This window comes from Lemur catta, chromosome 13 (genome assembly GCF_020740605.2).
Source record: "Lemur catta isolate mLemCat1 chromosome 13, mLemCat1.pri, whole genome shotgun sequence".
Classification (NCBI taxonomy): domain Eukaryota; kingdom Metazoa; phylum Chordata; class Mammalia; order Primates; family Lemuridae; genus Lemur; species Lemur catta.
Window position 1 is genome coordinate 52953719 of NC_059140.1, and position 15292 is coordinate 52969010.

The following is a 15292-nucleotide window of genomic DNA, read 5'->3' on the forward strand; positions in this document are numbered from 1 at the left end:
ACATAGTTCAGATACTTGTGAAATTGTAAGATGACTAATAATTACAATATCTTCTTTTACTTTTCAATAAAAAAACCAATAAAAATACCAACTTCTCTGTTGGTATTTAAAATGTTGTAATATTGAAAACCCCAAACACTGAGTTTTCACTATTTCAGTGTTATAGCATAGCTGAAAACCCAGATAGTATTTTTAGAGCCTGTTTTTGTTTAATTAATTTTATTTAAACTGTCATTACTGATTATCAGTGTGATTACTCAGTATGAGATAATACTCAGTAGGGTGCTCATTTAACTTTCCCTGAAGATAAGTGATATTAATTTATAAAACTTAGTACACCCCAGACACAGTCAAAGCCATATTAATTAAGTGTGGTGTACCACTTCCAAATAGCATTATGAAAGAATTTCCTCAGTCTTGTATGTGTTTAACCAATTCTTAAACAAAGGTGAATTATTTGTGAACTTCACCTGTCTGGATTGTGTTTGTAGCTCAACTTTAACACAAGAATTTCATATAAAATTATGAAATTTTTATATGAAAATAAAAAGTATCCAAATTATAAGCTGACCCCAGCCAAATTGCCAAATACAAAATAACTAGCTTACAGACAATATTAGGGGGATTTCTATCATGTTATTAAGTATCAAAAGTATTTTTAAAGTTTACTCATGTGTTCTCTTATGCCTTGTTTAAAGCAAATTGCATGTGCAATTCCTTAAAAGATAAATTAGGAGTGATTTTTTCATTTGTGAGTGGAGTCACACTAGCATCTCTTTAATATATGAAACTTCTTTACAACATTTAAAATGATTTGATAGTAAAGCTCACTTTGCACTTATCTTTGTAACAGTGCCCAAATTTTGTAGAATCTACCTGGAGTGCTCAATAGAGCATTACATACCTGGGAATGCTTTTACTTGAAGCCTGAAGTATTCAATAGATTTCAATTTACTGTTCTCATATAGGAGGAAGGATTGTATTTATTTTTCTTCTATGGCTCTTTCCTTATTTTGTCTTTCAATCCTTTCTAGTCAGGGAAAATAAATAAAAGCATTATATTGAAAGTATGAAACATTGATTGATCCTTTTATGTCTCATATTACTATCTGGACCTTTGTAGATTTAGAAGCTAGAAGAGAGATATGCTAATTTTTCCTATCTTCCCTTTAGCCATCTATGCTATTGGTAATGTGCAAATTTGTTTTCCATTTGGGTAAAATCCAATCTTCCTCCAGAGTTTTAGGTGCTAAGAATATGGGGGAGGTGTGATAATTCTGTTTTATTATTATTTTTACAAACTATGTTATTTATTGGTATAAATGCTGTTTTACTCCTGAAAACATAACGGACTGATTTTTTTCCATTGTGCTATTTTATAAGCCAAATACTATGAAATTTTTAATGTATAAAAGTGTTTTGGAGCTTGTCCTTTATTATTGAGACTTGAGGTTTCCTCATTATAAGGATTAAACAAATATATTCAATCTGATGCTACATTTAAACTCTTAGCCCAGTGCCTGACACATACAAAGGGCTCAGTAAATATTAACCATTGTAATTTTTATGAGAGATTAGAGATTTATTTTAAAAAGTTTTGATGTTTGGTGAAAACTAAAATTTTATGATATCTTCTATCACTGATAGAACCATTAGGTTATGTATTTACAAATTAGCTTGTGAAGTACTTAAGCTTACTATTTCCATTTATTGATGTGTTTACATTTATAATATTGATGTTACATTAATGATGTTTTGCTTAATTTCACTTCATTATAAGTTTGGCATATTAATTAAGTTACACTTTCTTTTTTTTTGGTGTGTAAAGAGGTAAAGAGGAGTCAGGATAGTTTCTACACTCAGGAATTGGTCCTACCTGTACAGAAATCATGGCAATGAAGTAGTGACTCAGGAGATAGGTAACCAGTCCCATTTCCTAAAACAATTCTTTTGGTGTCTCCTAGTTATTTTAAATACCCCAAATTAGGGTACAAATGTACACAGGGACAGTAACTTCTGGGCATATATTTTTGTGGAAATAATTTTGTGTTTCTGCATTGTTCCAAAGTATGGAATGTTTATGGTGGTGAGTGAGATGCCACTCTTCTTTGTTATTATATTGTACATACCTCCTTCTACATATTCTATATAGCTGTGTAATTACCTGTTTATGTACTTTTCTCCTCCATTTGATTGTTAATTATTTAAGGTAAGTCCTATATAGCTCATTTATCTTTGTATCTCCAGCATCTAATAAAGTAAACTCTCTATTGCTCTTCATTTCTTTTTGTAGATCTGGGATTCCATCTAATATCATTTACCTTCAGCCTGAAAAACTTCTTTTACACTTTTTGTAGTACAGGTCTCCTGGAGATAGATTCTCTTTGCTTTTTTCTGTCTGAAAGTGTCTTTATTTTGCTTCTATTTACATAGGGTATTTTCACTGGATTTAGAATCTCAGGATGACAGTATCTGAAAGTGTTTTAATTTTGCTTCCATTTGTAAAAGGTATTGTTATTGGATATAGAATCCCAGGATGACAGTACAGTTGATTCTTGAACAACACATGTTTGAGCTGTATAGGTTTACTTATATGTAGATGTTTTTCAAAAAGTAGATTGGAAAAATTTTTGGAGATTTGTGACAATTTGAAAAAACTTGCAGACAAACCACATAGCCTGGAACTAGTGAAAAAATTAAGAGAAAGGTATGTCATGAATGCATAAAATATATGTAGATGCTAGTTTATGTTATCATTTGCTACTATAACGTACACATAAATCTGTTCTAAAAAGTTAAAATTTATCAAAACTTATGCAGACTGGCCGGACGCGGTGGCTCATGCTTGTAATCCTAGCACTCTGGGAGGCCGAGGCGGGTGGATTGTTTGAGCTCGGGAGTTCGAGACCTGCCTGAGTAAGAGCAAGACCCCGTCTCTACTAAAAATAGAAAGAAATTAGCTGGACAACTAAAAATATATAGAAAAAGTTAGCCGGGCATGGTGGCGCATGCCTGTAGTCCCAGCTACTCGGGAGGCCAAGGCAGTAGGATCGCTTAAGCCCAGGAGTTTGAGGTTGCTGTGAGCGAGGCTGACACCACAGTACTCTAGTTCTGGTGGGCAACAGAGTGAGACTCTGTTTCAAAAAAAAAAAACAAACCAAAAAACTTGTGCAGACTGAAGATGGTGCCATTCACAGTCATGAAATGTAAACAAAAATGCGGTGTTAAAATATAACTATGTACAATTAACTGTAGTGCCCACTGTACTACTGTAATAATTTCATAGTCACCTGGTGTTGCAGTGGGCTCAAGTGTTGCCAGTATCCACTTAAAATGCTGTGTAACACTAACCATCTTTGTGTGAGCAGTTCATCTCTCCAGTAAATTTTGTATTGCAGTAAAAAGTGATTTCTCATGGTTCTTGTGTATTTTTCATCGTGTTTAGTGCAATACTGTAAGCCATGAATAATACCATGGGACCCGTACTAAGTGTTACTAGTGATGCTAGAAGTGCTCCCAATAAGCAGAGAAAAGTCATGGCATTACAAAAAAAATTACTTGATGTGTCCTGTAGATTGAGGTCTGCAGCTGCGGTTTGCCCTCACATTTCAGACAGTTTGCAACAGATCCTGTAAACAAATGTGTCAAGTTACGGAATTGATAAATACAGTATAGTACTGTACATGTACTTTCTCTTCCTTACAATTTTCTTAATAATGTTTTCTCTAGCTTACTTTATTGTAAAAATTCAGTATATAATACATATAACTTACAAAATATCTGTTAATTGATCTGTTTATGTTATTGGTAAGGCTTCTGGTCAATAGTAGGCTATTAGTAGTAAGTTTCTGGGGAGTCAAAAGTTATACATGGATTTTGGACTATGCAGGGGGTTGGCACTGCTATCCCTGGCATTTTTCAAGAGTCAACTGTACTTTTCAGCACTTTAAAGAAGCCATTCCATGTCTTTTTTTTTTTTTTTTTTAATCTGCCTTATTGTGAGTTGACATTCCATTGTCTTTTGCCACCATTGTTTCTGGTGAGAAATTCCCTGTAATATCATTTTCATTTTTCTCCTGTATATAATGTATTTTTATTTCTCTGGTTGCCCTTTTATGTTTGCCCTTTATTTTTAATTTTCAGAAGTTTGACTATGAAGTGCTTAGGTGTATGGATTTTTTTTTTTATGTATTTTTATGAGTTTTACTGAGCTGCTTGGATCTGTGAGTTGAGAGATATATATGTATGTATGTGTATATATATAAAAATTAATTTTCAAAAGTTCTCAGTCATCTCCTGAAGTATTTCTTCACCACTTCCATTCTCTATCCTGCTTTTGAACCCCAGTTACACTTGTGTTACAACATTTGATGTTGTATCACCGATTTTTCTTGCTCCATTCTTTTTTTTTTTTCTTTTTCTTTTCTCATTATTTTTTCTCTTTGTGTAAAGGGCAGTGGACTAAAGCGTCAGTAGGCGGATGGGGGACAGGACACTAAGTTCTAGTTTGGTGTCACCACTGAATTAGCTAAGTTACCTTTGTGAAACTGATTAATTTGCTAATCTATAAAGCAAAGGTTATCTGATAATAGAATCTCAAATCTGTAGTTGCATGATTTAAGATAGAAAGAATCTTTTGAGGTCTGATTTCTCTATTTAGATAGAATGATTACTGAAAACTTTTTACCACTTTTTATATTTATTATTATTTTTAATTTTAAAGATTCCAATGTTGAATACCTCTTGATGAAATCACAGTGATAATGTGATTGGCTCTGTTTGTTTTCCATTTTTGGAATGAGTTAAATGTTGGGAAAGGAAATACTTACATGTGTGCCATTTTATCTTTCTTTGTAGCGGGACAAATTTGCCAGCATAAGAATTCCAGGGGGCAAGAAAGAGAGACCTCCCCTTCCCAACATGAAGACTGCATTTGCAAGCAATGATTGCTCATCAGCATCTTTAGAGATGATGGAAAACTTTCCAAAGCCACTGTCAGAGAACGAACTCTTAGAACTTTTTGAAAAGATGATGGTAAGAATTTAGATTCTTTATAAAATGTTTCAGGAAAAAGCGTTAGCTTTTGCTCATGTTAATGGAACACTAACTCATGTTCCACATTCCATTGGACCTCATGTTCCAGTGCCATTTAAGATAGTGCTTTAGCCATAGGGAGCTTTTGGATTACAAAAATAAGAATCTGAAGAAAAACAACACATCAGTTTTTGGCTTTATACAGGGTACATAAAAACAAACACTCTAAAGTATCAAATGGTATATTCTTGTGTCAAATAGATTATCTAAGTGGTCTGTCTGGGTTCAGTTGATTTTAGAAGGACGGTCACAGTGCTCTTCTGTTTGCATTGTTGTGTGCTGATTTTTGGATCTTACTTGTTTTATTCCTTTCTTATTTCTCAGGATAACTAGGTTCTTTATGGTCCTACAACATGTATATCTGTAGAGACTTCAACTCACTTGTTTTAGGATGTGCCTTTTCTGGTAGAGACACGTGGTGTCATTTGGGGCCTTTAGTTCTCAATTATGGTGATTCTCTGATTGATTCAGCCTCTAGCTTTTAAGCCAGCTGAACTAATTTGACCAATAACCCACGTGTTAAATATATGCAAACCATTTACCACAGATTAATGCGAGTTTCATCTAAACAGATTTATTTACATATATAGTTCCTACCCTTAAGTTACTATCTCCTAGCATTCAAAATAAACATATGAAAAATTAAATGAGTAAGAAATGCCAGAAGGTAGTATTTAATAATTAAGTTCTAAGTTCAGAGAAGGAAAAAAATTACTTTAATTTTTGAGATACCTAATTAGCTTAAGGGGAAACCAAAATGGATAGGATATTATAGTGGTTTAGGGAAATTTAGTAGAGGGATGAACTGGAGCCAGGTCTTATCTCATGAAAGGATTTGGATAAGCACAGGGAAGGGCAATCTCTTGAGGTGGAGAAAACACAATGACAAAGATGTAGAGGTAGAGTACAAATAGCTAAGGGGGCACCAGTGAGAGGTAGGAAAAATGAGATTGGAATGATAACTTCAGGACGATTATGAAAAGATTTTTTATGTCATTCTGAGGAGTTATGTATTATTTCTGAATCATGATTTATTTTATATATGTCTATTCTTTCACCTATTGGTTTTGACAGCCTTACTAATTTTTAGGGAAATTAATGCATTTACCTATTTAGTTTAGAATATAAGATGTGCATGAAATGTTAATAGTTGGTCTCTTCATTGTTCAGCTGGAATCAACAATGTATTTGCCATTACATTGCCTTATTTTCTATTTATCATAAGTATTTGTGTCCAGTGCTACACATGGAGCTTTAGAAGACTACAGAAAGAAAGAATGCCTAGTTTGTGTCTTTATATGCTTTTTATTAAGTGTGAGTGATTTCTAACTTTTTGTCTTTGAGCACACATTTTATTAGTATTTTTTTGCATGAACCTTAGGCTGGGGAAACTCATCTATTATACCAGCTCTTGATGAAGTACTAATTTTGGTTTCAGTTAGGTACAAATGTATAACTCTTTCTTCACTCTTTTGGCACCCTAAGTTGATATAATTTCAGCCAAGAACCACCTTTTTTGGCTAGCCTTTGCCTCTGTTAATGAGGCTTTGTGAAGGCAGTTCTTTTTAGTACTCTCTTTGAGGACTAAAGATGGCAAAGTACCCTTTCTTCCCTCTCATCCGTGCACCATATGTGGAATCACTCACCTAAATTATCTGAGATTCTGGGATGGTACTTTTATTCACTTGTGACTACCTTGTTACAAATTTTTATCATAACTGTGGGTGTCATCTCAGTAAGCAGAATAAGTAGCCCATTGATGTTAAACATCTATGAAAGCCACATTTTATTACCATAATTAGTTTTAAAAGTACAACTACCGAGAAAGTACTGAGTACAGTTTTTACTATTTTTCTGTTACTCTTAGCCAGGAGAGGGGTAAGATTATCAATTTTAACAGTATGTACAGGGTAGATGAATATTGGCATTTTTGAAGTCTTTACAGAATACTTTTTAAATAACTGGGGGAGGGGCAGATCACTTGTTAAACCTTAAACAGGTTGTGGGCAGTAGATCTTTTGTGACCAAACTCTCACTTTACTCAACAGAAGTAAAATGCAATTGTTGTTTTCTTAGGGCTGTCCCATTTGCTAAATAAAGATTTAGTCACAACTAAGGTCTTTTTCAAAAATAAGGAAAAGTTTCTTTCCTTCTCTTGCTGATTCCTTGGGTATATCACAATACTCTGTAGGGAAAACCTGCTTTGATTCTGAAACTGAAAGATCTTTAAAGCTGAGAAGGATATTTTTCCTTTTTAAATGTGGATTAGGGTATTTTTCAAGCTTTTCAGAGTATCACAGTTTTGACTGTTTTGACTGTTTCTATGCCTGTGGAGAATGCTAGATTTAAATTGGGTTTGATTTTTTGGCTTGCACATATTTGTAACATTTTTTTATTAATAAAAATTCTCTTGAGAATCAACATTAAGTAATCAGCCATGTTGACCTTTTGGCATTTGCATCTACAGAGGTTTTGTACCATTTAAAATTTGCATCTGGATTTGTTCTTTTGCCATTGTTCAGTTTTAAAAATAATTATTCTTATCATTATCAAAAGTATTTAATAATTTTTACATGAAGCAAAAACCTTTGTTTTGAAGAACACCTCTTTTGCCTCCTGAAGATAGCCCTTTGAAAGACTGTGCTGACTTGATTACTTAATGAATGCGAAATAGTGTAAAACTTCAACATTTGTACTCATTTTACTTAGTAAATTGATTTGCTTGGCTCTGGGTAATCTAGTTTCCATGTGCTTTCATAAAGTAATGATTAATTTTTTGTTCTGTTTCTTAAGGGCTTCTCTGTCCCTCTTTCCCCCCCACCCCCCACATGTTTGTCTTTCGGTGAAAGTTGAATTTCTAGCTGAAAGCCCATCTTGGTTTCTGTATGGATATTAGATAGTGAAACAGTTGTGCTTATCACTGTATATACAGCTTTGATTTCTGAAGTTTATTTCATTGGTTACTGTTGAACTCATTGTAGATATCTCTGAGTGGTTTTTTTTTGAATAAGGTGAACATGATAGGTATAAGCTGAAAGTGACTTGTTTATTCCAGCTGTTGCCTCTTTTAAACCGTCCTCTCAGCTTATTTTGTTGTGACTCTGGTAAAAAATCCCAGGCAAGTGCCAAAGCTTTCCTGTTGCTTTCAGATAATAATAACCCTAGCTTGATATAAATAACTTAATTTCCATCCAAAGAAAGCTTGTCCCTTTCAAGCTTGCTCCATTTCTAGCCTCTACTAGAGGTGGTTGTTGGGGTGTGGTTAGCCTCTTCTGGTTCCCCACCTGGATTTTCTGTTCTTCCCTATTCCCTAGACTGACTCTGTCTCCTCCAGGGTTAGATTGGAGGTGGTGGAAGAGGAGGAAGCACTTGCTGGTTTAGGATATCTATAACCTGCCATTGGTGCCTAGGGTATTATATTAGTTTCTTGTTGATACTGTAAAAAATTACCACGGATTTAGTGGTTTAAAACAACACAAATTTATTATAGTTCTGTAATCCAGGTTGGCTTGATTGCTTCTGTAGGTTTCACAAAGCTGAAATCAGTCTTAGCTGGCTGGGCTCTTATCTGAGGCTTTGGGAAAAATCTTCTTCCCAGTTCATTCAGGTTTTTAGCAGAATCCAGGATCCAGTTCTCAGTAGGACTGAAGTTCCTGTTTCTTTGCTGGCTATTAACTGGGAGCCACCCTTAGCCTCTAGAGGCCTCTCTCCTGTCCTTCATGCGTGCCCCTTCATCTTCGATGCATTGAGTCCTTCTCACGCTTAGAATTTCTCTGACTTTTCCTTCTGCTGTTTCTTCTGCCCCCCTCCAGAGAAAGTTTTCTGCTTTTAAAGGCCTGTGATTAGATTGGATTTACCCAGTTAATCCAAGATAATTTCCCTATTTTAAGGTTCATCGCTTTAATTATATCTGCAAAGTCCCTTTTGCAATGTGATATAAAATATTTACAGCATCCAGAGATTAGGGTGGTGGACATCTTTGGGGGAGCCAGTCTGCTTACCACAGGTGTGGAAGATTACAAACGTTGATTGTTTGCTTCTGTGTTATTTTTATTTCCCCTCCATTCCTCCCAGTCTCACCTGTACTTCCCATGTCTGGTGACTTCTCCTTTGTCTGGCTTCTGCCCCTGTCTTCTACAAGTCCATTCTCCTGCTGGGGTCACCTTTTGGCTGTAGTACCTCTTAGATGGCTCAGACCTGCATCTTCCTTGGGATCCATATCCTGTATATGGGAAGCTAATATGTCCTCTATCTTATTCCCTGCAAAGCCTGCCTTCTGTTAATACAAAGATTATATCTGTCTTTTTCTACCAATAGCTGTTAATTTTTGCTGTTGTTTCAGATGCTTACCCCTCTGTTGAAATCCCTTTTGTGCTCCTTCCAATCCCTTTCTTTCCTCTTCCTTTCTTCTGTGAGGTGAACAATACCCGGAATTTGATGGTTTTCATTCCAGCACATTAAAAAAACCTTTTTTCTAGTCTGGCTCAGTGGCTCATGCCTGTAATCTCAGCTACTTGGGTGGCTGAGGCAGGAGGATCACTTGAGGCCAGGAGTTTGAGAACTGCTTGGGCAACATAAAGAAACCCCATTCCTTTAAAACAACAAACCTTTTTCTGTAATAATTATAAATGTACAGAAGACACCTTTTTTCCTGTGAACCATTTGAAGGTAAGTTGCTGATTCAATGTATATTTCCTACAAATAAAGATGTCCTCCTACATAACCATAATATAACCACCAAAATCAGTAAGTTATTAATAACACTAGTCAGTTACTACCAATGACAATCTTCAGACACTATTCAAGCTTTACCAATAGTGCCAATAATGCCCTTTATATTAAAAACAAAAGAATCTAGTTCAGAATCATGTGTTGCATTGAGTTGTCATGTTTTTAAAATGTTCTTAAATCTGGAATAATTCCTCTTTACTTTTGTTTTATGAATTTGACATATTTGAGGATTCAAGGCTGGTTAATTTGTAAAATTGTCTCAGTTTGCATTGTTACTATAAGACTTCAGTGTTGCAGGTAACAAATGTGAACAGGATACCCTTACTTTAAACCAGCAGTCCCCAACCTTTTTGGCACCAGGAACTGGTTTCACGGAAGACAATTTTTCCATGCACTGATGTTGCAGGGGAATGATTTCAGGATGATTCAAGCGTGCAACCTAGATCCTTCACATGCACAGTTTACAGTAGGGTTCGAGCTCCTATGAGAATCGAATGCTGCTGCTGATCTGACAGGAGGCAGAGCTCAGGTGGTGATGCAAGGGATGGACCCTGGCTGTAAACACAGATGAAGCTTCATTCACTTTCCTGCCACTCACCTCCTGCTGGGTAGCCTGGTTCCTAATAGGTCACAGGTAGGTACTGGTCTGCCATCCTAGGGTTGGGGACCACAGCTTTAAAGGATTTATTTTTTTCTGATCATAAGTGAGTTTGAACATCTTTTCACATGCTTATTGGCTGTTTGGGCTACTCATCTGTGCATTTCTTGTGCATATCTGTAGTGTTATTGGTCAAGTTTTTGCAGACTTGTGGGTTTCTTTCTAAGGTTTAATTTTTATCCATTACTTGGCTCATCCATGTCTGCATTTATATTTATTGTCCTAATTTATATCTATTATCTTAATTACTATAGCTGTATAATAAATCTTGATATCTAAAACCCCCTTCTCGTATTCAAAATCACCTTGGCTATTCTTGGCACTTGGCTTTTGCATATTAATTTTGGAATCAATTAGTTAAATTCCATTATAAATCCTGTTGGGATCTTGATTGGAATCACAATGAATTTATTGATTGATTTTAGGCAAAATGGATACCTTTGTGATATTAAGTTTTCTCAGCTATAACCATTGTATATACATTTATATCTCAGTATATTTATTTATTTATATTTTCTCCATTCCTGAACAGTAAAAAGTTATAACTTTCTCCTTAAAGGTCTTTTATGACTGCTGTTCCCAACTCCCAGGCTGTGGACTGGTACTGGTCCGTGCCCTGTTAGGAACCGGACCACACAGCAGGAAGTGAGCTGTGGGACTGAGCGAAGCTTCATCTGTATTTCCAGCTGCTCCCCATCGCTTGCATCACTGCCTGAGCTCCGCCTCCAGTCAGATCAGCAGTGGCATTCGATTCTCAGAAGAGCGTGAACACTACTGTAAGCTGCATACAAGGGATTTAGGTCGCATGCTGCTTATGAAAATCTAATGCTTGATGATCTGAGGTGGAGCTGAGGCAGTGATGCCAGTGCTGGGAGCAGCTGCAAAATCATCCTGAAAGTATCCCTCTCCCCTTTTTCCCTGCCCCTATCTGTGGAAAAATTGTATTCCGTGAAACTGGTCCCTGGTGCCAGAAAGGTTGGAGACTGCTGCTCATGAGACATCATTTATGAAATATATTCCTAGGCTTGTTGCTAACATATATCTTTAAAAAATTTTTGTATTAAAAAATTGTTCATTTTTAATTGATTTTTTTTGTGTGTCCAGTAACCTTACTGAACTCTAATTGGTTTTTATTATTTGTATATTCTCTCACATTAATATGTTCTATGTATGCAATCAGAATATATGTGAATAACAACTTTTTTCCTTTTTGTATTCTTATTCCATTTGATTATTTTTCTGATTTCATTGCACTGGGTATGTTGCATAACAAAAGAGGTTATACCAGTCTTCTTGACTGTTTTGAATGTTTGTTTTTCAGATCTGAGATTTAACTCCAAACATAATTAAAAATAAAAACAACCTGAAATAGGAGAGTTAGAAGCTACTTGTTCTTGAAAATTTCTGTGCTTCCGTCTGATACCTGTCCTGCCTTCCAAAAAAGTTTTTTTATGCTCTCAAAATAAAGATCAAATTGGCCAGTTTTGTGTTTTTTTTTTTCCTGCTAACCCCTGAAAACAATATTAATGTGTTCATTTTCTCTGTTCCTGAAGTATTTAATATAGGCCTTCTAAACAATTTTTCATTTTACTTACTCAGGTTGGTTAGTCCCTCACTAGATTGGCCCTTCCTATAGGGTAGATGCTTGACCCTGTTAATTTTTTATCCTTTAAGCTGAATCTATCCTCTATTACTGATTAAATGAGTGACTATGTACATTTTCTATTTAACTGATTCATTACATCAGTTTTCCAATCTTTATCAGAACCATATTTTATTAGACTATGCACATTTGACCTTAGTTGCTTTTGTCCGTTTAGTGCCTTCACAGTACATGTTATTTAGTCATGTATTGTGGTATGAGTTGATCTGTTTCTTTCTGCTTTTGTAAATACCATGTTTAAGCAATCAAATGATATAAATCAGTCCCACAGAGTTAAATATCAAGATGTCATTGTGTTCTCCTGAGATTTGTAGTCAATTCAGTAGCATAGACATCTTCACCTGAGATAAACTTAAGGTCCTGAGGAAGAAAGAGCTCAAGTGAACTGATAAAATCACATGCGCCTCTGTACATTTGATACTTTTAGGTTGTTGTTGGTGACAGCTTCCTAAGCTGATTCCATGTTGCCACTCTTTGGGTACATACTAACAACAATTTTTCTTTTTTCCTCTTTAATGCTTGGTGTTAAGGATTTATGCACAGCTATTACTTTAGTTAGATAAGTGAATGCCTGTTGTGTTGAGTGTGCAAGGAATATCTTAAGGGTCACCAGGAGTCTGAATGAAAAGAAAAACCAACAAAGACCCCTGTGTGTTAATTCTCTGAGTGTTCATTAACTGCTATAGATTCCTTCCAGCAGTTTATTTCAAGTATTAGTATTCTTTAGAAACCTACTTTTCTATATTGTAAGCAATTTTTATTTTTTGCAAACTAAAAAAATATATTTAGAGTTGACCAGATAAAATGAGAGAGGTTCTATGAGAATGCTTTCTTCTGATCTATTAGTTGCCACCGTTTTCCCTCTCCATTAAGTAGAAACTGCAAAATACAGGGAAAAGTGGCTTAAAAGCAATTCAAATAATAATCTATATATGAGGAGGAAGAAGAGGGAGAGAGAGAGTATAGTTGTGTAAGGCAATTTTCGAGTTGATTCATGGGTTGTGTTTGTCAGGAGGATAATGTCAATGTTTAGTTGTTTCTTCTAGATACACATAAATGAGAAAATAAATGATTTAGGAGAATTGGATTTTGCCTGGTAGGATTTTGTAGCACCAATAAAATGGTTAGAGAGAGGAATTTTAAAAGGAGAAATGTTACCGTAATGTTTCAGCACACTGTTTCACCATTTAGGAGGTGTGCAGGGACATCCTTCCACGACTGTGAAGGCTTTTTCTCAGTCTCATTTTCTTCTATAGGAAAGTTGGCCCTTGTAGCTAAAATCAAATTACCATTTCATCCTCTATGTAATTTATGAAGAAATGGTCATTTACTTAGAAAAGTTGAAAAACAAATAAATGAATGAAATTCTTTTTAATCAATGGCAGTGTTTTTATCTGCAGGATTACATAACGATTGTCTGTGGTTGTAAGTGCTCATGCACATGCTTGAACAGTTCCGGCAAGGTTATATTCCAAAATAAATTAGAGTTGTGCAGCTCCATGCATATTCATCCCACTTCTTGTCTGTTCTGCTAAAATTTGTAGTATATGAAAGAAAAGTGATACTTAAGTTTCTTTCTTTTTTCTTTTTTTTTTGGTCCTTGATCCTGGCATTAGGATAAATTGAAATTTGGTTTTCAATTGAGATTGCACTCTCGCCCATAAACTTCAGTTAGAATATTTGGTCAAATAATAGTGTTTAGAGTTCATTGTCAATTTTTGGATAAATGTCATTTTCTGGCTGCTGTCCTGTTAGTAAGCTAGCCATCTGACTTCCTATTAATTTTAATGGGAAATGAGTAAAGATACTGTGGATACCACAGTGACAATTCAACCCTACTATTGGTAAAACCAAGAAATATAACTTTATTATAATCACATGTATGTAAAAAACTATTTTAAAGGTTTATATAAAGACATAGTAAAACTGGTGGACAAAAGATAAGCCATTTAATAGCTTCAGTATATTTATAGGCATCTTGAATATAAAAAAGTATTAATAATGTTAATTCCAAGTTCCAGGTTCTTGGTAGTATTTATCTTTTACTTTTCTAATTATGTCTAAACCCAATTTAAGAATAAAATTTATTAAATTGCAGGACTAATTAGGATTCATTTAGTCTGCCCTATTTGAGAGTGCAGAATGACCTCACATCAGGTCATGAAATCCTCTATTTTTTTATTTGGCACTAAACCATTCATGGTAGTAAAAACTTACCTTAGTGTAGTAATAAACATCAGCAAGACCTTTTGACATTGTATAATGTGGAAGATGAATTCAACGTGGTTAAGAACAGAATTACACTTTCAGAAGAACTCTGGATAAAATTGTGCTTATAGGATGTTCTGAAGTCTCAGGAGTGGGACTTATGAGATCATTGTGGACCTCTTAAGATGCTTAACAAATTTGTGGTTCCTTGTTATAAAATGTTACCAAAACCGAGACTGCTATCAAGAATAATTATGTTGGCTTTAACTCATGAAACAAAACATCATAGTATTGAAATCAGATGATTGCATTAATAAGAATTAATGCTCGGTTTTGCTATTGTGGTGCTTCCAATTTTTATCTTCCAATATTGTGCTTATCGATTCATATGAATATTTTGATCCATTATAACACTGTCTTTCCAGTATTCATTTTGTAACTCTAGTCATGCCTCTGCCTGTCCATAATGTTTTTCCTTTCTGGCTGAGTTATCTTGCACCTGACCATCTTCCACAAGTTGCTGCTTGTATATATTCACTTAATTCTCCAAATAGTCAATCATTTTAAATTTAATCTAACTCTCTGTGGTGTTAACTGTCCCACTCAACTTGATGTATGTAAATTTAATGAGCATGCTGTCTTGTAAAAATCCATATCCATGAATGAAAATATTGAGTCTAACGTTTGTAATTCAGTTGAAAAAAATGTCCACTCTCTGGTTGCAATTCTCTGCTTGATTGCTTCTTAGTGCTCTGACTAATGCATATATGTGCACAGGTATTAATACTACATCTTTTCTCCCTCTCAGGTTTGCCAAAGACAATGTGGAAAATATTTATTTTGTACCAGTGTTTTATGTACTATGGAGTCAAGGAGCCTAAACACAATAGGAAACTGGTAATTTCCTGGTTTGTAGAAACTTCTGGCCCTATCCATTT

At 34.9% G+C, this 15292-nt stretch overlaps 1 protein-coding gene across 1 annotated transcript in view; it reads left to right on the top strand.

Moving 5' to 3' along the window:
* Positions 1–15292, top strand: part of DIAPH3 (diaphanous related formin 3) — a 445841-nt gene that overhangs the window by 41588 nt on the left and 388961 nt on the right. Inside the window, exon 3 of the mRNA XM_045566830.1 lies at positions 4858–5034. Coding sequence (XP_045422786.1) covers positions 4858–5034 — 177 coding nt within the window. The remainder of the gene's footprint in view (positions 1–4857; positions 5035–15292) is intronic.